Source organism: Sprattus sprattus, assembly GCF_963457725.1.
Source record: "Sprattus sprattus genome assembly, chromosome: 15".
NCBI lineage: Eukaryota > Metazoa > Chordata > Actinopteri > Clupeiformes > Clupeidae > Sprattus > Sprattus sprattus.
The window spans coordinates 17,220,183-17,246,043 of NC_137913.1; the positions used below are offsets into that span (position 1 = coordinate 17,220,183).

Genomic DNA, 25,861 nt, shown 5'->3' on the forward strand with positions numbered 1-25,861 from the left:
GGCTTTCATGCAGTGGGCTTTCATGCAGTGGGCAACAGTTCCGCTATTTCTCCCCGGGCCATATAAAGCAGTCAGTCTGAAAACAAGCTTTCTTCTTCCAGTCATCACTCATTAGGTGTGTGTGTGTGTGTGTGTGTGTGTGTTTAGGATAGGTGAATAGATGGTTGTTTATTGGGCATATCAAAGATTTAGTGTAAAAACATTTATTCCAGTCTTTGTTTAAATATCTACTATGACCACTGCAAGTCTGTGATCATCTTGCTTTGAACTAGAGGCGACAGCCAAAGATGATCAAAGCGATGTGAATGGTGTTTACATGGCTAAGTTTGTGAATAACACTGACAAATTTGTCTTTTGTCCCTGTCATCTCAATAAACATCGACTAGACAATGTGTCCCTCTGAAGAGAGACTTGTGTCTAGTTTGCAGACTCTTTTGTGAGCTATCGTATTTTGTTTTACTCTGGTGCCATATTAGAGTTCATCGAAAGTGTTGGTTGAATTTTACTGGTCGAATCTGTATTATAGCTTTTTCAGTGTTGTGTACATGTGTATTTTGAATGTGTGTATATGAATTTGTGTGTTTGTGTGTGTGTTTGTGTGTGTGTGTGTGTGTGTGTGTGTGTGTGTGTGTGTGTGTGTGTGTGTGTGTGTGTGTGAGAGAGAGAGAGAGTGAGTGTATGCATGGCACCACAGTGTGTGTGAACTAATGGTTCACTCAGGTGAACTAATGAACACAAGGTGTTAGCAGTATGTAAGTATTTAGGCTATTGGCAACTTTACAATATGAAGCATTTATTTATTTATATAGTTGCTTAACAGACCATTCACAGCAGTATATTTATTGGTGCATGGTTTCCCTGCCGTAATGAGCCGGGCCTAGAAAGAAATGAAATGGTGCTCTGTGAACAGGGAGTAAATTGAAATCAATCATTTGATTCAGTGGCTGTGAATAAATGGGCAGACTCATTCACTTTGAAGTAATCAAATAAACGACACTTTCAATTCACTAGTGGAGTGATTATGACAACCCCCTTGCCTCCTCCAAAAAAAAAGAAATAAAGTAAAAAAAAAAAAACACAGGTCTCCTGGAAAATTAAATTAGTCTTTTTTTTTTTAAGGACGGAGACGTACTGGCTTTTGCCAACCTCCATATAATAACTGTAAAACTATTACAACCTGAAAAGTGTTGGTATTGGCAGGTTGTCAGAGCAAATGCAGTAAACCACCGCCTCATTGGCTATACTGTCTGCCGGATCCGTGCTATTGGATTTCAACACGTTTTACTGCCTGTCAAAGTCCAATCCGAAGCTGATCAAGAGTGTAGAAATACATTCTGCACAGACACAGACACTGTGTAGTTACTGCATAGCCCTGGCTAGTGAAGGGTTGGACAGATGGATGGATGAACGAAATACAAATATAACTGTGTCTTGCTTTTTATCTCTTTTTGTGGTGATAAGACTCCAGCTGAATGTCTGTGGCATGCTTTCTCTTTTCTCACTTCATCCGTATCCCTTTCTCTCAGAAACCTACACACATACTACGCCCACTAAACTGTTCAGTGGCTGTAATTTCCTATAACAGGCTTGAAGTACTGGTGATTTACAGCTATAGGGAACTGTGATATATATTTGTCATACTCTTTCTCTCTCTCTATCACGCACACACACACACACACACACACACACACACACATACATGCACATATACAAAGAGGGACCATATTATAAGTAGCTTCTTGTCTTGACTATGCATATAGGCATTTTAATACCACTGTGCATTCGGAAATGGTCAAGCGCCAGATGCAACATCTAATACAAACAATTAGGTGCTTTTAATGAAGAAAACAGAGACACGTGTTTAAGTGTACTTATCACTAATTACTTTGTGCATTCTTGCCTTTAACAGCCTCTTACAGTTCATAAATAGGAAGGAAGTTTATGTCTATCAGTATTTGTCAGCTTCAAATGCAGACGTGTAGTTGTACAGTCCCTACATAATCCTGACATAGATTATTTGTAATAAGGCTTATTAAATAATCGTTTGGAGCAACTTTTATTATACATTTGGTTCAGAACAGAAGTTGTAAAATGTGTTCTTGTTTTTTTTACAAGTTTGTGCAAACCAATGGGCAATGGGCAAATGGGCTTAGTTATGGTTATGGTAAACCAATGCATTGCTTGAACCCCGATGACAAAGTGCTTTTCTAAATGCTTCCCTGGTTTCTTTGTGATAAGGGTTGATGGTGACAGGACAGAACTATATTATGAGAAAGGCCTGCTCCCATAGGTCCTTCTCTACTCTTACTAACCTGCTATGAAACATGATTCCAGTCACAATGACTACGATAATATTTCTGTGGATTGTTTTCCTTTCATTTCACACAGAGAAATGTATTGGGCTTGTCCCTCTCCATACTTCTCTCTCTCGCCCTTTCTTTCTATCCATCTATGCTGCTGCTCCAGCTTCTGGGACCTGTGCCAGAAGCATTAAAAATAAAGAAATGAGAGGCATTCTATCCTCGTCAGAAACATAGTAACGTTTTTGAGAGAATAAAAAGAACCTCCAGACAACTTGAGAGTAATAAAATGCACATTCCCTTATATCAACAGATGAGACACTTTTTATGTCAAACAGTCCATCGAACCTCCAGACTACTCATTTACTTTGTTCAATACTGATTTATGTGCTGGAGCACCTCTTAGAAAGCTTGCTCATTGTATTACAGGTAGGTCTTTCTTGGATTTGTGTGTGTGTGTGTGTGTGTCTGTGTGTGTACCTGCCTGTGGGTGTGTGTGTGATGTGTGTGTGTGTGTGTGTGTGTGTGTGTGTGTGTGTGTGTGTGTACCTGCCGGTGGGCGTGTGTGTGTGTGTGTGTGTGTGTGTGTGTGCGTGCATGTGTGTGTGTACCTGCCTGTGGGTGAGCTGTAGTCTAAGGGTCCGTGCAGTGACACGTTGCGACATGAACAGGCTGCACTCTACATTTGTGTTCTGCTCCTAATTGGGCCTTTGCACATTAGAACCACAACTACTTTGTCTGTATCCGCTTTTTGGTCAGTGCAAAAAAAGCATTTATGTAGTTTGACAAAACTTATAATTACTTGCAATGACACATTAAACCAATGGCTTAATCTAAAATCTTTTTTTAATTTAGATTATTTTTAGGGTTTAGATTGGAACACATTTTCTAATTAAATTTTCACTTTAGCCACCTCAACTGAATCATCTTTTGTATAGAGAAGTTACAAAACCCAGGCATTACCTATTAGGACAGATTTCAAACAAACCTCTTGGCATGTTTTATACACAGCATTCGAGGCATAATATAATACTGCCCTCTTGTGGTATTAATTCAACATAATGTATAAAGGCTGCCCTCTACAGGTGACACAGAGAACCATTGTCCAATTCAGGTGAGAGGTGCATCCTTATTGGACTTTATTTTCCTCTCTCCATCTGGGTCTTGGTGCCTCAAGCAATAAACACATTGTGGTAGTCCTTAACTATTGCCTTCACACCATTACACACGTTTTTCTTCCCACAGTGTTTTATTGTTAACATTCACCCCTTACTCAAATGCCCTTATTTACATTCTCAAAAATCAAGGCCGGAGCTCGCTCTCAAAAAAGTACCTTAAAAACCGAGTATTTTATCCAAAAGTGGTTTATTGGCTTCACCAGACAAAAAAAAACCTTTAGTGCAAGTGCAAACGTTTCGAGTGAGCCCATCCTCAGTGCAATTGGCAAACATTCACAAACACACTGTTACTCAAATGCCCTTATTTGATCAACATAATAATTATAATAATCAGACGAAGAATAATATTTTCTTCACAGCATTCTTCCAGGTGCCAAAGGTGCTTTCCAGAGTACATAAAGAAATATAACTCAATTTATATAAATGCAAAGAAAAAAAACAAGTACAAAATTACAAACTATTTGTGTACATGTCAACAAACAAAGGAGGCTCCATTCTGGCATCAAAAAATGGCATCTGCTGTATAAAATAGTGCAGAGGCATTTAAGACATGGATTCACGTGTGCTCACACTGCTCTTTGTACTGTATTGTCTAATATTACATTCTAATGCTATTCTCATAACAGATGTTTACGTTGTGCTGCTATATTCAAATTTTGGATGTTAAGTTTTAAAGTCACAAAAGACAGTGAACCACCCTGCACTTCCCCACTCTAATGTGAGGTGATATGGTCAGATGCTAGCATATTTGCATGTGATATGTACATGTTATTTCCTTATTATCTGCACCATGGTAGCCAAACCATATGAAATATCTGGATGGCATCTACATCTTCAGTTATTCACAAAAGTTTGTTTAATGCCATACAAAAGCCACTCTCATAACCATTAATACATAAACTTAAAAAAAACAATAATCATCATCATAATAATCCACATCTTTGATTGCAGACTCATCTGTTGTGCTGTAAGTCACTTTGATTGATTTAAATTCAACTTTCAAATGTTTTCCCACCCCCACCCAGCGCTGGCATAACCACTCTGATACTCACTCAGTGATACCTCACTGCATCTGTTGCATAATCAGTTATATACATGACTTCAGCTTCAGCTCCTTAAAAATAAAGGAAGAAATCATGGTAACACTAATGACTACATTGCAAAATCAAAGATGCTTCCTCCACTTCTCCGAAGTTACCATAAAGTTGACAGTTCTTCTTCCGGTGGTGTCAGTCGCTGAACAGTTCTCCTCATATAAACGTTTAATTATCTATAATTCTACTGGTTCCCATTTGGATAGTCTTTTTTTGCTTGAAAAGGTCCTCTAAAGGAGTGAAATTACCTGCACATATCTAAGTGTCAGCAGTGGCGGCGCGGTTTAAATAGCACTCCACATGAGAAATAAAATGAGAAAAAGACACAAAAGAAGTTGAGTAGAAAATTCTAAAAAACATTTATTTTAAGAAAACACAGTGCTCAACACTGTCCTTTAACAACTATCAACAAACTGTCACATTGACCATAAAGGGTTAAGAGCAGAAAGGTTTAGGAAACATTGGGTTGGGTTTCAGAGGTTTACAAAATTAAAGAGGTGCCCACACCCTCGGATGAAAGAGGTTTAGAAAATAATAGATTCAGAAACAGATACATAACATTTTACATTGAATGTTTGACAGATTGGCCCCACTACCTGTAAAGAAATGAAGCCCTCCTCTCTTCCAAGTTGGCAAATTTCTCAATAACTCTCTGGTTAAAGTCAATCATGTCTGTGATAAGCTTTTTTTCCATTGAGAGCATGGCTATGGCATTCAGTCTCTCTTGAATCATGGTGTTCCTGAGAAAGGTTTTAACCCTTTTCAGTGTTGAAAAACACCTCTCAGCCTCAGCAGTGGTCATGGGAGTTGTGATGATGATTTTCAGCAGTGTTTCCGTCTCTGGAAATACCTCCGATAGATTATTTTCCATGAACAACTGTAAAAGATCCACAGCACCACGACAGGATCGTAATTCGTCTGTGCCATAGATGAGGCTCAGCTCCGTCTTCAGCTTACTTCCATTGAGCATTGGATAGGCATTCAATGTAGTGGCCAAAGCAATATCAGGGAATACCTTGTGGTAGTATTCAAACTGGGGGCCCTGCAGTAAGGTGGCACTGATGAGGTGGTCTTTGAAGGCAAAACGTTCCATGGTGTGTCCAAGTATGGTGTCACATACCTACAGATAAATATATAGAGAGAGACAGACGAAGACAGATAAGTTGAAGGCAAATACTTACTACAAACAGGCCTCATTCTTCTCTAGCTTGAGCAAGAGCCATATACATGGACTCTCCACTTTGCACTATTGTATATATACTCCTTGTATACACTTGTTTTAGACTTCTTGCACTGTTGGATTGTTTTGTGATGTATATTTTGTGTAAGACATGAGAGCCACCGCACCAAGACAAATTCCTTGTTTGTGCAAACTTACTTGGCCAATAAAAGCTGATTCTGATATGGTCATACCATGTATGATGCTAATGCTAGATGCTAATAACCCTTGGCTTCAACCATCTTTTTGTGGCTGCAGACCAAAGCCAACAATCAGAGTCTATGAGGTCGTTTACATGGAGCCTAGTTTGTCAATCTGATACGGATAGCTAATACAGATAGCCCTATCATACATACGAACACTCTCTATCCGCACCTTGTTTCTGCAACGATCGCAGTCCGGGGTAGAAAGTGAGTAGATTTGAATCGGTACGGGGGCTGGTGTTCGTCTGCACGGTTTCACGCAACCTGATGACGTCACTGCCCCACGTGATCTTTTCCCCCATCTCCAACCAGTATATAAATAACTTGTTCTCCCTCAAAATCTCACTCATGGTGGGCCTCGAATTCACTAACATTAACCCAGTCTTCTGATTTTTGATTAGCCCCCTATCTTGATCTAATTCTTCTTATTCAGACGTAACATAACTTTCATGACCACAAATATAAATTGGCCAGCGATTTAATTTGCTTTTTTATTCATAAATGTATGTAAAATGCTCGGAGCAATGCATCATGGGAAATGGGATGACAGACATGTCATGTTACTGTTCCAAACTCTTTATTATCAATAGAAAAAAGAATTCATTTTCGCATATCCTTTAGTCTGACCACTGATTTTATTAACCATCATAATGTAATGTTGTTAATTGGAGCTTGAATGTCTTGTGTAATTTGTTTATCCGTTTGCTGCTTCCTTTACCTTGTGCTTTCGAGTCTCTTCTTCTAGGTTTTTCACGTTTTTTCAGTTGTGTAAATAAAGCGCTAAAGCGCCACCCACAGGCGTGAGGTATGTACTACAGTCGGTTCACCGCAATCTGCTGCCTCCGTGTTTACGCAAATCTCTCGTTCCCAGCCTCCGTATTTACGAAATTAAAAGATTCGATTGGTGTGAAAAGTAAATCCGATTCGGAGGCCCTAGACTTCGTGTGCATAGCACCTATAGTAGCTCTGGCTCCAAGACACACAAAAGCCAGAAACTAGGTCTGATGGCTCATCAACAAAGACAAAAGGCCCGGAGCCACCTTGATGGCTCTAGCCTGGTGCAATGAAACACACACCAAGACACACAAAAGCCAGGAATTAGGTCTGATGGCTCATCAACATAGACAAAAGGCCAGTATCCACCTTGATGGACACACACACACCCTTACTTGTGGGGATTTAATTGGTATTTGGTATTTTAGATAAAGTTATAGTCTGATATGATATTCACCAAAATCTAACAATTTCCAACATGTGTTCTGCTGTGGAAAAGATAAAACATTAACATTAAACTCTCACACAGGCATATGCTGATTTTGACACTCACCTCTGCAGCAACCCTTCCAAGGTCATATTCCTGGACAGCCCGGCGCTTCCTCAGCTGCTCAGAGCCAATGCTTTGCTCCACCACCACTACATGGACCGAATCTCTGAAAATAAAAATGATTTACAAATCATATTAGTCTTATTGCTATGGTTGATGTAAAAGAAGAATGTTATGATTAAGCTTACAGAATAATAACAATAATGAAATTACCTGATTTTTTGTATGTCCTCTTGGAACTGCTGGATGCATCTCATTATATGGACTGCATCTATGTCTCTCTTCTGGAGCTTGGCATAGAGGTTGCCCACGTGTGGCATTATCCGATGAAACAGTTGAAGGAAGAAGTTGAAATCAGGATCCTCCAGTAGCCTGATGTGGCCTCCTGCTTCTTGTCTGGTCTTGTCATCAAAGCCACCTGATGCTCGAATTCGTTCAAAACATTCAATAAGGTCATCTCTGTGCTCAAACACAGTATTGACGGCACGGCTGTGAAAGTTCCACCTCACATTGCTGGCTGTTGGCAGTCTATGGGCCACTGCTTCATCAAGGACAGCGATCTGCTTGGAGGATCTTGAAAAGAACGCAGCAAATCCACCCAGGTCAGAAAAAAAGTTTTTGACTTTGACTATGTGAGAAGTGGCCTGTTGCATTATGAGATTGAGCTGGTGGGCATAGCAGTGGATATAGTGGGCAGATGGGTAGTCATCCTGGATTCTCTTCTGAACACCTGAAGTGGCACCCCTCATAACACTGGCACCGTCATATGCCTGGCAGATGAGTTTATATTTCTGCTCACCTGGGAGGATGGCAGCAAGGCGTTCCTTTAATGCCATGGCAATGGTCTCTGCTGTAGCTGACTGCAGAGGGATGAACTCAAATAATCTTTCCTCCAGATTAGCACCATTGATGTAACGAAGCACAAGCACAAGTTGGGTTTGTGTGCTACTATCCATGGTCTCATCTGCTTGGATCGATAGAAAATCGCTGCTTTGAACTTCACTGATGATCTTTTCCCTCACAACAGACAACATACAGTCAAGAAGCTCATTCAGGACTGTTTTGGATGTTCCTTTAAACACAGGCGCGCTCTCGAGATGCTCTTTCATTGCACTGTCAAGTGAGGCAACGACGTCCACTAAGCCACGGAATATTCCTGGGTTATCCGAGTTCTCGCTTTCATCATGACCACGCAGGGCCAACTCAAATGCACCACAGAACTTTACACAGTCTATTATTCTTGAGAGAACAATGTTTCTGTTTTTCCTGACTTCTTCGTTGTGTTTTCGAATGCCAATTCGGTACCCTTCGTCAAGCTGCTCTGCTAAACTCAGTCTTCCAAAGAGGTTTAGCTTCAGGCTGTTATTTAGATGGCTGCGGCGAGATTCGTGCTTCTTACATTTCTCAGCAAAGTGCTTTAGATCCCTTATCCCCGTTGTAGTCCAGTGTGTTTCTGTCCCCGGGCTTTGGAACAACAGACAGGGGAAACAATAAAACGCATCACTCACAGAACAACCAGCTAACCAGCTCCGCCTAGCATACAGGCTGTAGGAGAAGCTCCGGTTGTACGTCCTCCCGCGGTCAATGGTCTGTTGCTGAATGTTTAAATCCGGACGTTCGGGTCCCAAGTCTTTCACTCTCTTCTTATCAACATCTGATCGTAGAATAAACGGTGTTGCACGTAGAGATACTACAGAGTTTTCAGCCGCCAATTTCGACATACTCTCAAAACAAAAGTCTGCTAGCTATGCTGCTCTCGTAGATGCTTGGGCATAATATGGGGCGTTAGGGAATGCTAAAGGTCTTTGATTCGCCGAATAGTCCAATCGCGTTGAAATAAGAAAAGGTAGGAAACGATGTCATTGGTTAGGGCGCAAACATTTGCGCCGCCCAGAATCGAACTTTCAATCCGCCAATAAGAAGCTGTCCCTGCTGGAATGACAGGGAAAAGTTAGCTGGCTGCCATGTTTCCGGCGCCCCTCCAGGAAGGAGGGGCTTTTCTCAGTGATGACGAATGGCAATATATTATGTTTGGTCACATTTACAGTGGCTTGCATAAGTATTCAGCTCCTTGGATGTTTTGCCCTTTTATTGCTTTTTAAAATCAATCAATCAATCAATCTGCTCTTTTCCCTCTACACAAACGACTGCACCTCAGGTCATAATCAAGAAGTCTTGCATGCAAGAATTCCTGATTTTTCCTGCATGCACTCATGTGAACTGTGAATTATGAGTTTTACCTACAGTGGATAGTAAAGATAGCAATGAATGGTTGTAAGTAGCGGTGGTTAGCATTGTAGCCTTCAAACCAGATTTGATTTCTGCAGGATGTACATGTAAGCTAGTTTGGATAAGAGTGTCATCTAAATACCTTACATGTGCTGTTAAAGATCAAATGATTCACAAGACTTGGAGGTGAACATGACTTAAAATATAGCAGGAAACAAAAACAAAACAAACTAAAACAAAAACAGAAAACACAGCAAATTGCAAGAAACATTAGTCAGATTGACTGACAAAACAGCAGCAGGCCAAACATGCAATCTTTGCGTCTTTGAGTATTTAGAAAAGCGCTATAGAAAATTGAATTATTATTATTATTATTATTATTAAGAGTCACAGACTGATTTTCACTGATTTAATTCACAGAAGGATTTCATGAGGTGCTCTGTGGGTGGATGTGTTGGGTGGTCTACTATTTAAGAATACATCATGATCATGCTTAATAAATGATGATTCATTATGATGCAGTCACCTTAGTTAATTATCTAATGAATGTGTTGTTCATAAAGGTAATGAATGCGAGCTTAAGTAATGCATGAATTCAGGGATTATTCCATGATAATTCATGTACACTTACCATCTGAATTTCTCTTTCAGACTGCTAGCCTTGAAAAAGCGCTCCACCTTACCGTGGAAGAAGATCCTCTACGCCAAATCCAGCACTGAGGTAAATTCATCCACACCTGTCCTCAGCATAGACATCTATAGTCATCTATGGTCCTCACGGCACCCTGGACTGGCACATCCTATGTGTTCAACCTCCCCAGGCTGGCAGTCGTATACTTTATCCAATTTGCTAACAGCTCAAAGTTTCCCTTATTGTTACTTGCAGTGTAATCTAAGAGTGCCAATGCTTTTGGGATAATGGCTATTATTGGATTGGCTGCTTCAACTATGACTGGAAAGGAATGCTATGGCTGCAGGAGAGAGGATGAGAGAAAGTGTGTAACACAGCTCCTCTCCTGTATATACTTTCTTAAACTTCATAGACCATTGCACTGTTTGTTTTTGTATTGTGTTTGTTTTGTATTGTGTTGAGATGTATATTTTGTGTAAGCACATTGAGAGCCAGTTTACCAAGTCAAATTTCTTGTTTGTGCAAACTTACTTGGCCAATAAAACCTGATTCTGATTCTGAAGTGTGTTGGTGGCAATTGAATACCAGTGGGCTTGAATGAATATTACCGAAATTAGCTGACTCTCTGTCATTCTTAATGTCCATGTCAATATTATTCTCCAGATTGTCATCAGTATATTTAAAGGTTGGCTCATCATGGAGTGTTGTGACAGAGGGAAACATCCCCCTGGGCTACTTTGGCTGTTTAGAGCCATTTTGCCACCATGCTAACAAAAGAGTAGCTCGAAGGGGAAAATATTTTCATAACAGATGTTTATGTTCACATTCTATGGCACATTTGGGATGTTTTTACTTTTAAACCTCTGTTGCCATTCATTGTGAGTTAATCTGTCTACAAATGGAGTCTATCATTGTTGCTACATGTATTCCAGCGCAATAAGAAAATCTTTCTGTTTATAGAAATGGGATGTTCAACTATGTTAACTGAACTATCTAAACATCTGATAATAAACTATTCTGATTATAACTGAAGTTATTAACAGATGATAACAAATTATGTTTGTAACTATAGTTATTGACACTGAAGGAGCCTATAGGTGTAGAGCTTCAACCTTAACTCATATCTCTTGTGATGCGTGTGCTTCTATTACTTAAGCCTTTTCAAGGAACCTTCCGGGTGTGTTGTTTATGCAAGAATGGAACCTGCGATCTTTTGTTACCCACTGATGTATGTGACTGTGATTATTAATGAATGGAAGTTACATAATTGAGAAACCCATTAAACATTACAATTGTTTTTTCGGTTCTTGTAATAAAGGGCTATCAATATTCTCTTGAACTTCCAGTCAGAAACTATACAGAAGTACATGGAAATCTCCTACGGTATCGCTGATATGTCGGGAATTCTGTGTCACATTCACATGTGTTTAGTTGTTTGCTCGTTGTGTGGATTAGCCTCTTTTCTGTTTTCAACCCTGATGTTTTTAATTCTGTGCCTATACAATATACACAATGTTTGCAGCCAATAGCATTTTATTGTCTTTGTTAAAAAGAGCATGGGGTCATGTGTCTTAAGTATTAGGAAGCCCTCTGGTGTCTTTAAGAGTGACTATGGACTGAAAAATGCATTCACACTTAATACTGGTCAACCAGATAAGTTAAATGATGTTATTCATAGTCTCCTATATTATTTAGAATTTTACAAAAATCTGCTCTGTATAGAGGCGAAGACGAACATTTTAGAATGTAACAGTCAAATGACTTTCATAAGCTTTGGCATCCAGTTAAATGACAAGGTGGAACCTCCTTCTCGGCAGAGTCTGGTTAATTACAACATCAACCAACAGAGGGCAGTGTTCTATCGCATCTATTGCATACTTTGACTGCATTTCATTCAAAACATTATAGTTTTTCATAAATGCTTAAACACATTTTTTTAAGCATACCTCATTTCACTCTAAACACTCATTTCACTCTAAACACAAATCCAAAAAACACACACACAAAATGCAAAACCCTACATATCTCCTGCAAAATGCTACTTTGCCTTCAAAACCCAATTCCCAAACCCAATTGTGTTTTTTTTTGCTCTTATGTGTAGTACCTATTGCGTTTCTATGTTATGTGTAGTACTCTTTGACTCTTTGAACATTATTTAGTTACTTGTCTGCACTTCAGCACTATCTTACAACATTATGGTGTAGTAGGACTGTATTCTGGGCCATCTAAATTCAACTCTGGCAGAAAGGAAGAGAGGAGAAGGGGAGGAGAGGAAACATGGCACGGCCTTTGATACCAACATGATGTTCAAGTCTCTGGAGCAAAATATGATCTATAGCGTCAAAAGCAGCAATAAGGCCTTGAAGAACCAGTATTGAAATGCACCTATCAGACGCATTTGGTAGGTCATTCTGAACTTTGAACAAAGCCGTTCCAATGCTGTGATGGGATTTAATACAGATTGGGGGTCTTCTCGGATATTGTGTTTATGTAAAAAGGAGGTGAGTTGCTTTGCTGATACTTTTTCAAGTATTTTTGATGAGAACGTTAGGTTGGATATAGGCCAAAAGTCTGCCAGGTTATCAGGATCAAGGGAAGGTTTTTTGAAAGATGGTTTCATCACTACTATTTGGAATGTTTGTGGAACATATCCTAAAATTAGTCCATTATTCATTACTTTAAGTAGTGTCTCATTTAATAAGGACATTGCATGTTTAAGAAGTTTTATGGGGAGAGGGTCAAGTAGGCACGCTGATGATTTAGATGAGGAGATCAGGGAATTGAGTTCAGGGAGGTCAATGGGTGTGAAGGATTCAAGGAGTGCACCAGATTATGGGGGTGTTACAGAGGTAGTCATAGTACATAAACCGTGTCATAGAGGGGGAAGAGACTGGGAATGTTTTCTCTTATTGTTAAAATGCTGTTATTGAAAAATATCATAAAATCGTAACGGCTACAGATTATAGGAACAGAATGTTTGATTGTATGGAGATTTGTTGTTATTCAAGAAATTGGGTTGTTTTTATTCTTTTGAAACAATGAAGAATAATAGGCTGATTCGCATCAGAAAGGCTATCTATCCATGCCAGGTGAAATACCTGAAGTTTGGTGGAGTACCATTCTATTTTTTAGTTTTCAAGTAATTTGTTTAAGTTCATGAGTCTGGTCAATGTACCCTGGGGCGAGCCTTTTCTTTTTTCTAATTCTCTTTTTCATTGGTGCAACAGTGTCAAGTGTTGAGCAAAGCACACTTGCGACACCATCTATTAGTATGTCGATATGAGGTAGGGATCTGCTGATGCCACTTAGTGCATGAAGGAAGAGCTGAGGCAAGTGTGTCCGGAAGTTTTTACATGAATTCTGTTGTAGTCTTGTCAGATAAACAACGGCTTTAGAAGTGATGTGGTGTGATTAGGTGATGATCTGAAAGAGCAGTATTTTGAGACAGAACTATAGGGTGGTCAATTTCTAAGCCATATGTTGATACAAGATCAATGATGTGGTTGCAGCAATGAGTTGGCAGGTTTACATGTTGGGGAAACCCAGTCTATGAGTGATTGGAATGTGATTGTAAGGCTATTGTTTCCATTGTCTTTGTGGACATTAAAATCTCCTACTATGGGGATTTCATCCAAGTTTATAACCAGACTGGGCAGGAAGTCAAAGAATTCCGATAAGTGTGAATTACCTGCTATCTGAACTTCATTGTAGACATGGCGACTCTCACAGTAATGACTATGCAATCGTAGTTCGGGGGCAACATTTCAACCATTAAGAGAAAAAGCATTGTCCTACCACCAATTAAATATAAATCTTTATTCTGTGATCAGTCAACTCACAGTAAAAAACTATCAACAATAAACTTCAAATGTCTCCGTCATCATGCTGTGACTGGAGAATAGAGCTGATGCAAATAAAAGCATATGGAGAAAAAAGCAAAAGCTCAGAAAATCCACTATAGTGTAAACAGATATACGCAGCAGACAAAAGTATTTAAAATTATTAAATAAAAAATGGTATACTTTCTGTTTGTGCTTTGGTGTGACTCATTTATGGGTGTGTTGGTTCTTCTCTAACACAACTACACAAAAAAGTATTGCACTGTAATTTAAACTTCACAATTTGGCAGTATACTGTACTTTATGCAATGTGGCAGTCATACAGGCTTAAAAAAATTGACCTTTTCGAGTCAAGTTCTGACCTATCCTCAATTGGCTCCAAACATTTCACACACGAGAACTCATAACTGCAAAAGTTTAACATTGAATATTACCACAGATAGACCCCTAACAAGCAATGTAAGAAAATGTAACAGTTACACAAAACACCGATTTATACATACAGTATATATATGATGCAGTTCAGTGTGTTGCCATCTTGCGTCTGGCACTAAGCAGCACAACAGATCATAGCGCATCATGAGAAGGCACGGTTTTGAAATTTAAAACAATGGACCAAAAACTGTACATGTGTATCTGGTTATTTCTGATGATAACCAAAGATGACAACTTTTTGACATGACATGCGATACTATTATCCCAGCTTGCTACAACATAAACCAGTAATATCAAGTGTAGCATCTGCAATAACAATTAGCATCAGTTTTTCATAACCATAAATTTGTAATCTTGTAGATGAAGACAAAACAACGTAATTTAAATAAGAAGATATGTCCTATTCATGACAGTCAGTGGTGAACAGTAAAAAGGAATATGGTGTGGATATATATGGTCAAATCTCTTTTGGCCGTAAATAAACCAGTGTTGTAGGCCACTAATAATACTCAGGTCATGGGTTATATTACAGAGACGCTGCATCTATATAAGGGGGACAAAATCTGATTATGTTGGTCTGAAGTGTATGATTAATGAAGAGGTAAATGTAAAGAACTAAAGAGTTCTGTTCATGGGTTTAAATGTTAAGTGTAGCTGACAAAATAAATGTGCACTTGATGGTGTGAACGCTTACTTTGCCAAAACTGTGGCACTTTGATATTACACGGCACTGGCCTTGGCCATTACTTCATGACTGAAAGTGGAAATGTTGATAATCTACCAATAAACTTTCCTTTTTTCAGAGTGGTTCCTATAATTGTGGTTTAGATAAACAACATGACTTTAAAAGGTATTAGGGGGGCTTTAAGATGTCTTTAAGCTTTATGCACAACCAGGTGGCAATAGTCAAGTGCTTAATTTTCATGTTAACACTTCACATTATTCCCATAATCTATTCTTCACATAAATACAGACAGGCAGCAAATGCGAGTAAAATACAATTAAAAGTGTTATACAATAAAATGCTTCACAGAATGAACATGCAAGGGGAAAAAAGAAAAAAAATCACAAAAGAATAAAAATATATATGTGCATTGTTTTTCTTTACATTTCTCAGAAAGTCTTTTTTTTTTTAACAAAGCCTGAGAGAACCCACAGAAACCTTTATGAAACCGAAGTGAACATATAATCACAGCAGTAGCACCTTCCAGGTTATTAAGCTGTGCTATGCTGCCTTGAGGGAAGAATATTATACCTTCCACAGACCATGGGCACAAACCTGGACTAGGTGAGTTGGTGGCACCACATGTTAATATGTAACTACAGCTGGTCATGTTGGGCCTGGTGCTGCTCGGCTCCTCTATGGAGACTAATCTAAAATTCCAATACACCAGTAAACATCATCATACTCCCCAAAGGTATGTGTGTAAATGTGTATGTTTGTGTGTGTGTGTGTGTGTGTGTGTGTGTGTGTGTGTGTGTGCGAGGCTGTAACAATGCATTGGCACTACAGTAGACTGTACAGTGCTGTAAACTACAGCATGCAGAAAATCCTAAACTTATAAACATATATGGCATATCAAAGAGGTACTTCAACAAAAATATTCCGTAAAATAGCTGCTCTTCAAATATCGAAGTGATGGTCTGGATATCCAGGAGGAATTAGACTAATTAGACTACTATTCGAAAAAGGTGGGATTCAATGGCTTCTATGCTGGGGGAAGTCTGTTACCTCATAGCGTACCAAAAAACACACACTGTTCAAATCAAAGGAACCTGTGATCTTTTAGCAGATGTGTGCATTTTCCTTAGTGGTCATGTAAAAATGTTGTTCCAGAACAGAAGTGTTATAAGGGTAAGGGTCTAGTCGAGATTTAGTGTGTGTGTTTGTGTGTGTGTGTGTGTGTGTGTGTGTATGGGTATATGTGTGTGTGTGTGTGTAGAATGATACAGTACAGTGGTACAGTAGGGGGCTTGTCCTCTAGGGGAAGTGGGCAGTGGCGGCATCGGTGGACGTCAAGCAAGCCGCCTCTCCCCGGTGGTCCAGCTGGTTCTGGAGACGCGTGATGTTGGACAGCTCCTCCAGCTCCTGGAACTGCCGGTCTGTCTTGTGGCTGACCAGCGAGCGGTAAAAGTGCACGGCGAACACGATAAACACCAGGCCGAACGGCACCATGATGGACGTGGAGGTGATGGCGGCCGCCTGGCCGGGGCTGATGCCTGGTGCTGCCGTGGTCTGGGTCTCGACTGGGCTCCCAAGCGGCAGGAACTTGACCCAGCAGAGCAGCACCACCTCGGCCAAGAAGAGGAGGGTGCCGATGACGGTGGAGAAGGCCCAGGCCAGCTCGATGTGGCGGTGCATCCGCTCATGTGGCGACTCATTGACCGAGTTCAGGTTGTGCACGTTGCTGACGGCCTCCAGGTTGGGCAGGATGCAGGTGCTGACCATCAGGGCGAACAGATGCACGGCCACCAGCACTGTGGTGCAGGCACTGAAGGCAATCAGCAGGCCTGGGGGATACGTGAAGTCCCGCTCCAGCTGCACCTCAACCATGGCCACCTGATGGGCAGACACACATCAATCACTGGAAAGGCAGGCATGCCATACACACAAAGAGCACAAATGTTCAAACTAGTCTAGTTTGAACAGTTTGACCAGATATGATCAATGATTTTTGATTTTTTTTGACCAATGAAGTAAAATTCATAAATTACATTCAAGCTCAAGAATGTTTAAAATGAGTAGCTCAAGAAAGGGTTCAAGGCATCAAATAAATGCTGGGATATTATGCTCGAAAATATTTTAATATTTAAAATCTTAATATGTCTAAAACAAAGTAGACTGTACAAAAAAACTGTATACTTCTTGTTTTGTCAAAAACTAAAAGTCCAAAAAAGTCTAATAGGCCGCAAGGTGAAGCACGAAAAGTGCTTTAGAAAATGAATCCCGTTCCACTCACTGGCATCTACACAATCTTTAGCTTATAAAAAAGAACGAGTCGTGGTTAGTTACCAAAAAAAAGTTCGTCGCTGATTTTCCAGTCGATTGTCTATATGGCTTTGTTTTATGCAGAACTAGAGAGGAGCCGTGCCACGGTTCGACACGTGATCATGCTACACCAATGAGAAGGCTGCTTTTTGACAACAGAATGGAAAAATGGCGGCTCCCGTGCGGTTAGAAACATCGTTAAAGATAGAGGAAAACACTTGAACATCCTCAAAATTGGGCTAAATTAATTCTAATTAGTGCTGTATACATAGCCGCCGCCAAGAAGAACAATGAGGCAAATATACGATAATGTTATTTTTATGTTAAGTCATTTAGATCAAGTTTGACATACATGGGCATACACATTACTGACGCAGGTAAGAACTAGTATTCAATGAGAGGAGGAGCGCACGATGCGAGTCGACTCACTTGGTGAATGAGACGCGCATTGCATGCGATCTGAGGCGTAGCGCACGAAGAGAGTCGCTCGAGGCGCATTGCGTGCGCACATTGCCTAATAAACGTGGTTGACTCTTATTAACCCTTGTATGGTATTCATTTTTTTGTTACACAGAAGGTATTGCGGGTCTGGTGGACCCGGTCGATTTTTGGGTGTTTAATTCCGTACAATCAAACAATTTTTTGGGTAAAACACTCAACAGATATTTACTTCATCTCAATTACAACCAATATGAACAGCAAATATGGTTGATATTGGCCCTCTAGCTTTGTTTAAAGGTTTCCCCAGTGTCTTTCCCAGTTCCTTGAGAAAAAGGCTTATCCTCTGGAGCTTCCCTCTCTTCCAATCCGGGTTCAGTGCCATCCAGTTGACAAAGGCGTTGTACGCCAAGATGTCCAATATGTAAAATAAAATCGGCAGTGGCCAGTGTAGGGTCCTCCTTTTGCAGCTGTAGGCAGACACCAGCTTGTCCATGTTGTTTACCCCACCTTTTGTGGCATTTTAATCCATGATGATCTCTGGTTTTTGATGCTCCAGGCCAGAGATGCTCCCATCCGTGTGCAGTGTACTCATGAGTACAACATTCTTGCGTTTCTTTGGCACATAGGATACCAGGGACGCCTCAGCCGTGTACATACATTTAGAAGAGTTGACAGGCCTGTTCTATGTAGGCAGCAGCTGGGGTGGGAGCTCAGATCTGTTTTTCCTTATTGTTCCCACCATGGTCAGCTCCTGTCCAAGCTTGTAGGATGTAAAAAAAAAAATTGCATGTGATGTTGTGTCCACTGAGTCCCTCAGCCATGTCCAGGACAACTCTCATTCCTTGATTTTTCTCAGGGTGTCCTCATCAGGTTACCCTATGTAGATTTGTAAGTTCAAGCATATGAGGAAGTCGCATCACAGAGGCAGCCTAGATCTTTATACCATATTTTGCAAGTTTATAATGTCTAAAGGGGCAGGGGCCCCTAAATGGCATCTGCGGCAGAAACACAAAACTCTTAATCTAACTTACTCACACACTCACTCAATCACACACACATACTTACAAACAAGGTCCACATACACACAAACACACACAAGTGTGCGTGCACACACACAAACAAACACACACACACACACACACTTGCAGGCACACTCACATACACACGCGGGGCAAACACACACACACACACACACAAACACACAAACAAACAGACACACACACACACACACACACACACACACACACACACACACACACTTACAGCAGTGAAAGTGAAAACGGGTCCCACAGACCCGAATACCATACAAGGGTTAAAGCTCGAAAGAAAAATAAAATTCACAATGCAATTTATTTCAATGTGATTTATTTCTTAAAAAAGACTTTACAAGATCAACATCACAATGACTAATGGTGCAGCAGTGTCTTCAAGAACTGTCCGTCGAAAACTGGGAGAAGAAGGTTTTTTTGGCAGAATAGCAGCAAAGAAACATTACTGAAAGAGAACAATTGAGTGTAACGCCTGAATTTTGCAAAAGAACACAAGAAATGGACAAAGAAAGATTGGTTTAAGTGTTGTGTACTGATGAGTCCAGGTTTGAATAGTTTGGCAACAAGCAAAGCGTGGATGTTCCACAAAGTGAGGGGGAGAGATATAAAAATTAGTGTCTCTTGCCAACAGTTTACAAGGAGGGGGTAGTATTATAGTGTGAGGTGCAATTTAAGCCTCAGGAACAGGTGACTTTGGCTAAATTGATGGCATCATGGATACAAAAGTATACCACAACATTCTGGTGAGGCACAGAGTTCCTTCTTGGAGACATCTTATTGAGCCTGGATTTATTTTCCAAGAGGACAATGACCCTAAACATTATTTTAACTATTGCCGGATCTACTGGCGACAAGGAATCTGCTGGAACATTGAAAATGATGGACCGGCCCTCTCAAAGTCTGGACTTCAAACCCATCAAGCAAATTCGGGGCAAGTTGGAAAATAAACTCGACAGATCTATTGGAAATTCCAAGGAAAGCCTTTGGCTTGAGTTGCAGAAGGCATGGGATATCATTTGTGTTGAAGTTCTCAAGAAATATATTGACTCTATGCCAGAGAGATGTGCTGCTGTAATTGCTGCAAAAGGTGGGCGTACCACATATTAAATAATAAAAGTGGATAAAAACAGTAGGACTCACTTCATCTGATATTTGTTGTGCTCAGAACAGCCATCTGCATGTTTCATGAACATTATGAAATTAAATCATGTTTTGGAGGCAAAAAAAGGTAATTATTCTCAGATCTGTCAGGTGTTCTAATAATTTTGGCCACCACTGTATATCTTATCATGCCTCTTACCTCATTCATAACTTCTATTGCTACCTTCACATGTACTTACTCCTGCATCAGCCCTTTGCATCTACCTATATCATATCTGCACTAATGACCAACTATTGCTGCCAATGTTACTACTGCTCATACCCCATATATCTTGTACTGTCATATCTGTACTGTATAGGTACATCCCATCTATTTATTTTATATTACCACTATAGAATATAGAATAGCCTACTCTGAACTCTTGCTATCTGTACTTCTGGTAAGAACCCGTTGTCTCAGTACTTGCACTCTGTGCAATGACGATAAAGTTGAATCTAATCTAATCTAATTTTTTGACCTCTTGATTTTTGGGGAAGTTCATGTGTAAAGCTGACCACAACCCCCTGTGTGCGCCAGTGTTGTCAATCACATGTGCGCGCGCAACATTTGCGTCATATTATCATTGTCAACTTGTGGGAGTTGTATTGTTTAACGGTGAGTTCTTTGGTAGATTAAATTGTAAACTTTAAATACAAATGCTAGTACAACTTATATACATTATCTGTAAGGTTGTCAGTGTGCAGTGGTAATGTAAGTTGGATTCGTTTTCGTTTTGTCCGTGGAAATAAATGACAATGCTTGACCATATAGCTATTTGATTTGTCTCTTTAAAGAAATAAATGACAATGCTTGACCGTGTAGCTATTTGTTTTGTCTCTTTAAAAAAAAAAAAATGACATTGCTTGACCGTGTAGCTATTTGTTTTGTCTGTGAGAAAGAGTAAGAGCTTTAATAAGAGTCTCAACCACGTTTATAGTAGCCTAGGCTATGTGCGCCGTGTCAACCACGTTTATTAGGCAATGCGCAATGCGCCTCGAGCGGCCCGCTTCGTGCGCTACGCCTCAGATCGCATGCAATGCGCGTCTCATTCACCAGATGAGGCGTAGCGCATCGTGCGCTCCTCCTCTTATTGAATACCGGAACTTAGCTCACTGACGATCTTACATGGACTGTGAACACCCAGCACACCGAAGAAATCAAGGCAAAGACTGTACTTCCTACGTCAGCTAAGGTGATCTTAACTATGAGAAATCATAGGCTTAGATGATACACAAACAATTCCATGCAACATTGTAAGAAGTCATCACAGAAATACAATAATCATCCCAACTTTAGAAATCCAGCGAGGGGGTTGACTTTTCCTCATTGATCTGGAGCACTCACACCTAATTGTAAGCCCTGTCAGACCCTCGTTTGTAATTGTGATTAACATTAAATAAGGGTTAAATACATTATATCAGTAAGACACAGCACAAAATACAGTAGTAATAAGGATAAGTGCAACGGCCCAGTGGTTGAGAAACACTACACTAGGACATCAAGTCTGAAATGCCATTGGCGGTTGCACAGTGAAGAAAAGCCATGTAAATGCTTGAATTCTGAAGTTTGAAGTTTGCCCTTCTCAAATGCATATGTTGATACTCATGCCAATGTGGAAAAACTTCTAAACAAGCTGGGTCTTTAAAACATCACCTGATAGTACATGGCAGGGAAGGTCCACATAAATGTGCCTGACCTTTTATATGTTTACAATATGTAAAGGCATTTTCACTGGCATTTTCATATGCAAAAACATACTATGTGGGAAAACATTTACAAGGTCTTCAACTCTGTTTGTGTGTGTGTGTGTGTGTGTGTGTGTGTGTGTGTGGAAGAGAAGACTGGAGAGAAGCCTCGTGAAGGTGCCCAGTGTGTGCACACTCACACTCACACACATGCACATCCTCATATAGGCTGTAAGGTGAACCCTGTTTCCGTTTCAACCCGCTACACTGTCTGGCATCTACAGATGTGGCAGTCATTGCTGTAAGTGTGCAGACAGATTTGCCATGCACTTTATATGTTTTCACAGGGACTGGCAACAGGACATGTATCATTGACATTACCAAGGTGTCATCAGCTCTTGGAACCAGTGTGTTTTCAGCCTTGATCGGAATTCAAACATTTTCTGGGTGTGACTCCACAAGTGCCTTTAATGGCAAAGGAGAAAAAAAAGACATTTTCTGTTGCATGTGAGAAAGATGAGTACCTAAAGGCTTTTAAAAGTTTAGGTACTAACTTAAACTTGGAGCAGTCAACATTTGCATTTCTTTGCCAGTATGTATGCCACTTATATGATCAGTCGGCTGCTGATAATGTAAATAAAGCTAGGTTCAAGGCTTTCTGTATGACATCATCAGCCTTGCCAGAATTATCCATTCCCCCTACCACTGATGCCCTCCATCAGCACTGCAAAAGGGCAAACTACCAGGCTGCAATAATGAGGTCCTGTCTCAAACATAATATAAGTGCTCCATCACCTGCTGGATATGGTTGGCAAATAGAGAATGGGAACTTGCACGTCACCTGGATGACTAGAAATCCGGCCCCTGACAGTGTTTTGCATGTGATACACTGTGGCTGCAAAGGTGCCTGTGAGACAGACAGATGTTTTTCTGCAGGATTGTGTTGCATAGTTGACCTATGTCGTTGCTGTAGGAACTGGAAGATAACTGTCCTGACACTGACACTAACAGTGAGGACTGAGTGTCCCTAATCTGTTATTTCTTATTCAGTTTTGTACAGTTTTATATATCATATTTCATGTTTCATAAAAGAGTGTTTTTATGGTTCATTAGTGTTGTTTTCATTTGTGGAAGAATGAATGAATGAATGAATGAACAAACAGATGGTCATTGGTATTTACAATTACTGCCTTTTATTGATACATGGAGGTTTATTTGTCACATACATAAAAATACTACTGTTTTTTCTGTGCGAGTGTGAAGAAAGAAAGATCAAGAAATATTTTTCATAAATAGCAAGAGGGAGTTTAAAGAGCAGTGTGTGAAAAAAGGTGTAATTGATGTTTTATAGTCATTGTGTGTGTTCAGGATAAGGAATGCTTGAGGAAAGAAGCTCCTCCTCAGTCTCTCTGTTCTGGTCTTGTAGCAGCAGAGACGTTTGCCTGACCTCAGTGTTTTGAAAAGTCCATGGTCAGGATGTTAGGAATCCTTTACAATACCTTGGGCGCTGGTAGGTAGGTCTTTTCTTGTAGGTCTCCTGCAGAATATGGAGAGATGCTCTGATGATTCGGTGCTGCAGTCACAGGCTGTACAGTTCCCATACCAAGTGATGCTGTCAGGACACACAGCTGATGGTGCTGAACTTCCTCAGCTGATGTAGGAAGTACAGTCTTTGCCTTGATTTCTTCGGTGGGTGTTCACAGTCCATGTAAGATCCACAGTAATGGGTATTCCCATGTATGTTAAACTTGATGTAAATGACTTAACATAAAAATAACATTATCGTATATTTGCCTCATTGTTATTCTTGGACGCGGCTATCTATACAGCACTAATTAGAATTAATTTAGCCCACTTTTGAGGATGTTCGGATGTTTTCTTCTATCTTTAACGATGTTTCTAACCGCACGGGAGCCGCCATTTTTCCATTCTGTTGACAAATGCAGCCTTCTCATTGGTGTAGCATGATCACGTGTCGAACCGTGGCACGGCTCCCGACAAAAAATCTTATTACGCTCTCAAGTCTCTAGTTCTGCATAAAACAAAGCCATATAGACAATCGACTGGAAAATCAGCGACGAACTTTTTTTTGGTAACTAACCACGACTCGTTCTTTTTTATAAGCTAAAGATTGTGTAGATGCCAGTGAGTGGAACGGGCTGAAACGAAAACCGTGTTCACCTTACGGCCTATAAGGGGGAAAGTGTCAAAGGGACTTAAACTGTTAATCTACTTTGTTATTAAGCAAAGTAGACCAACAGTTTACAGTTTAATGGTACAAACAACTCTCTCTGTATATATATCATAAGAACAATAGTATTGTCTGTTTTAGCTTAGCATTCAGTCAAATGCATTAACACAACTTGTGCATTTGATGGTTTTAAGAGCCTTTCCAGTGGAGTTAAGAGGAAAGTGGAGTTAAGTGGAGTTAACAGTAAGAGGCAGTCTTGTGGAACTGATTATGTTAAGACGTCTTCCAGTGAAAGTAAAATAATTGTTGATGTTCACTTGTTTTGTTTGCCATGAGCCCATTCTATTATCTGGTAAAATGGCATGCTAACCAACCAGCATCACTTTATCCCAATAATCCACTTTAGAACTGACCTTTAACCCCGACTAACTTGTAGCCCCACCTTTAGTTTGGCAATGTGTTGCATATTCGCTATAGCCTTGAGGTTCTGCAAAAGTACGTGTGTGGGCCTGCAGGTTTGACTGCACATATTGCACGTCTGAGTCGCAAACCCTAAACTGAAGGAGTGCAGAGACAACGGAAACTTGACAAGTAGTGATAACTTTTTCCATGTAACATTACATCCGCTTGTATGTATGCGAGTCTGGTTAGATTGTATAGCTAATTTCCGAGGCGAGCTATACACAGCATATTGGAGTTTAAAATAAGAAATGTCATCTGTCGTTAAGGAATACTTAAGTTCACTAAATGCAGCTGAATCAACTGATCAGTTGACAGGTGCGTGCTACCCATCGCAGTGGCAGTCGCATGCGTCACACTGAGAAAGGACGGCTACATTTTACCGACAACATTCCAAATTCCTCTGCAGACTGAATTCCTATGGAGGAATATTAGTTAATGTCAAGTTACTGTGCGGTAGGACTACTTACCATGGCGAATCCTGAAAGCAAGGCTGAAGTTCTGCTACTTGCCTTCAACTTGGCCCGACTCAAGTAAAGTTTTCTCCATGACAGAGCCTGAAGGGAGTGCTCGTTCAAACTCATTGTGTCACCAGGCATAGTGCAAACTTTAAGGAGCTAACGTATGTAGTCTCGAACTACAGCAAAGTACTCACAACGGTTATTCTGGTAAGTAAGAATCAGTAGCAAATGCTGCACGATAATATCGACATGACAGTTTTGATCAACGGAATCTCTGTAGACTTGAAATCTGACAGCAAAGAAACTTTACCTCCTAAGTACAGTAGCAACATATTCCTGCTCACTCAGGAAACTACACTGAGATATGTCCACGGGCAGGAAGCAATGATTCCCGGGTGCATTGTGGTCAATTGAGTTTAAAATGTAGCCTAGTAGAAACGATATCTCCGCTTGTTTGACGAAAATAGTATGCTTTAGATTTTTCAACGTTATTGACAAAATGCTGCATGTGTTTTATCTCTACGTAACCGTATTTATAGTGGCCGAATACGAGGTTTTGCTTTAACTCAGATCCTAAGATTCTTCATTGACCTCACATGCGGTTCCCATATTAAGGATATTTGCTTCTCCTTTTTGCAGAATCCTCATGGCGTGACCCCATTATATCAATGATGATAGTAACTAGCCCCTCCAGATATCCTTAAAGCCACACATCATTTGGAGACCCTCCAATGCAGTAGTTATCATTCACCAACAGGAGGTAAGATTTTTTTGACTGGGTGGAAGTAGGCCTAGGTGTAAATTCGGTTAATCAGAGACAGGACCTTGGCCAATGGAGTGTTCTGTATGGTTTTTGATTAAGTCTGTTTCTGTTTCACACTGTGCGCATCAGAGTCTAGATTACACTGATATGGAGTTAAACCTGTATCAGAGACAACCAAGAACGCCATATCTCCCAAGTCTATTTATGATCACTGTCAGTATCCAGCCAGG

The 25,861-nt window shown here is 40.3% G+C and overlaps 1 protein-coding gene across 1 annotated transcript; it reads right to left on the reverse strand.

Annotated features, from left to right (window-relative positions):
- Positions 1-14,047: 14,047 nt before the first annotated feature.
- orai1a (ORAI calcium release-activated calcium modulator 1a) lies at positions 14,048-25,170 on the reverse strand. Its single transcript, XM_080853109.1, has 2 exons — positions 24,878-25,170; positions 14,048-17,012 (listed from the first exon to the last, which is right to left on the reverse strand). The coding sequence occupies exons 1-2, from the start codon at positions 25,004-25,006 to the stop codon at positions 16,434-16,436; spliced, it is 708 nt and encodes a 235-aa protein (XP_080709235.1). The 5' UTR covers positions 25,007-25,170; the 3' UTR covers positions 14,048-16,433.
- Positions 25,171-25,861: the final 691 nt, after the last annotated feature.

Coding starts and splice junctions, on each gene's coding strand:
- orai1a (XM_080853109.1), bottom strand. CDS start 25,006: ATGCCTGGTGACACAATGAGTTTGAACGAGCACTCCCTTCAGGCTCTG. Junction 17,013..24,877: donor TGCTTTCAGGATTCGCCATG/GTAAGTAGTCCT, acceptor TCTGCCCATCAG/GTGGCCATGGTTGAGGTGCA.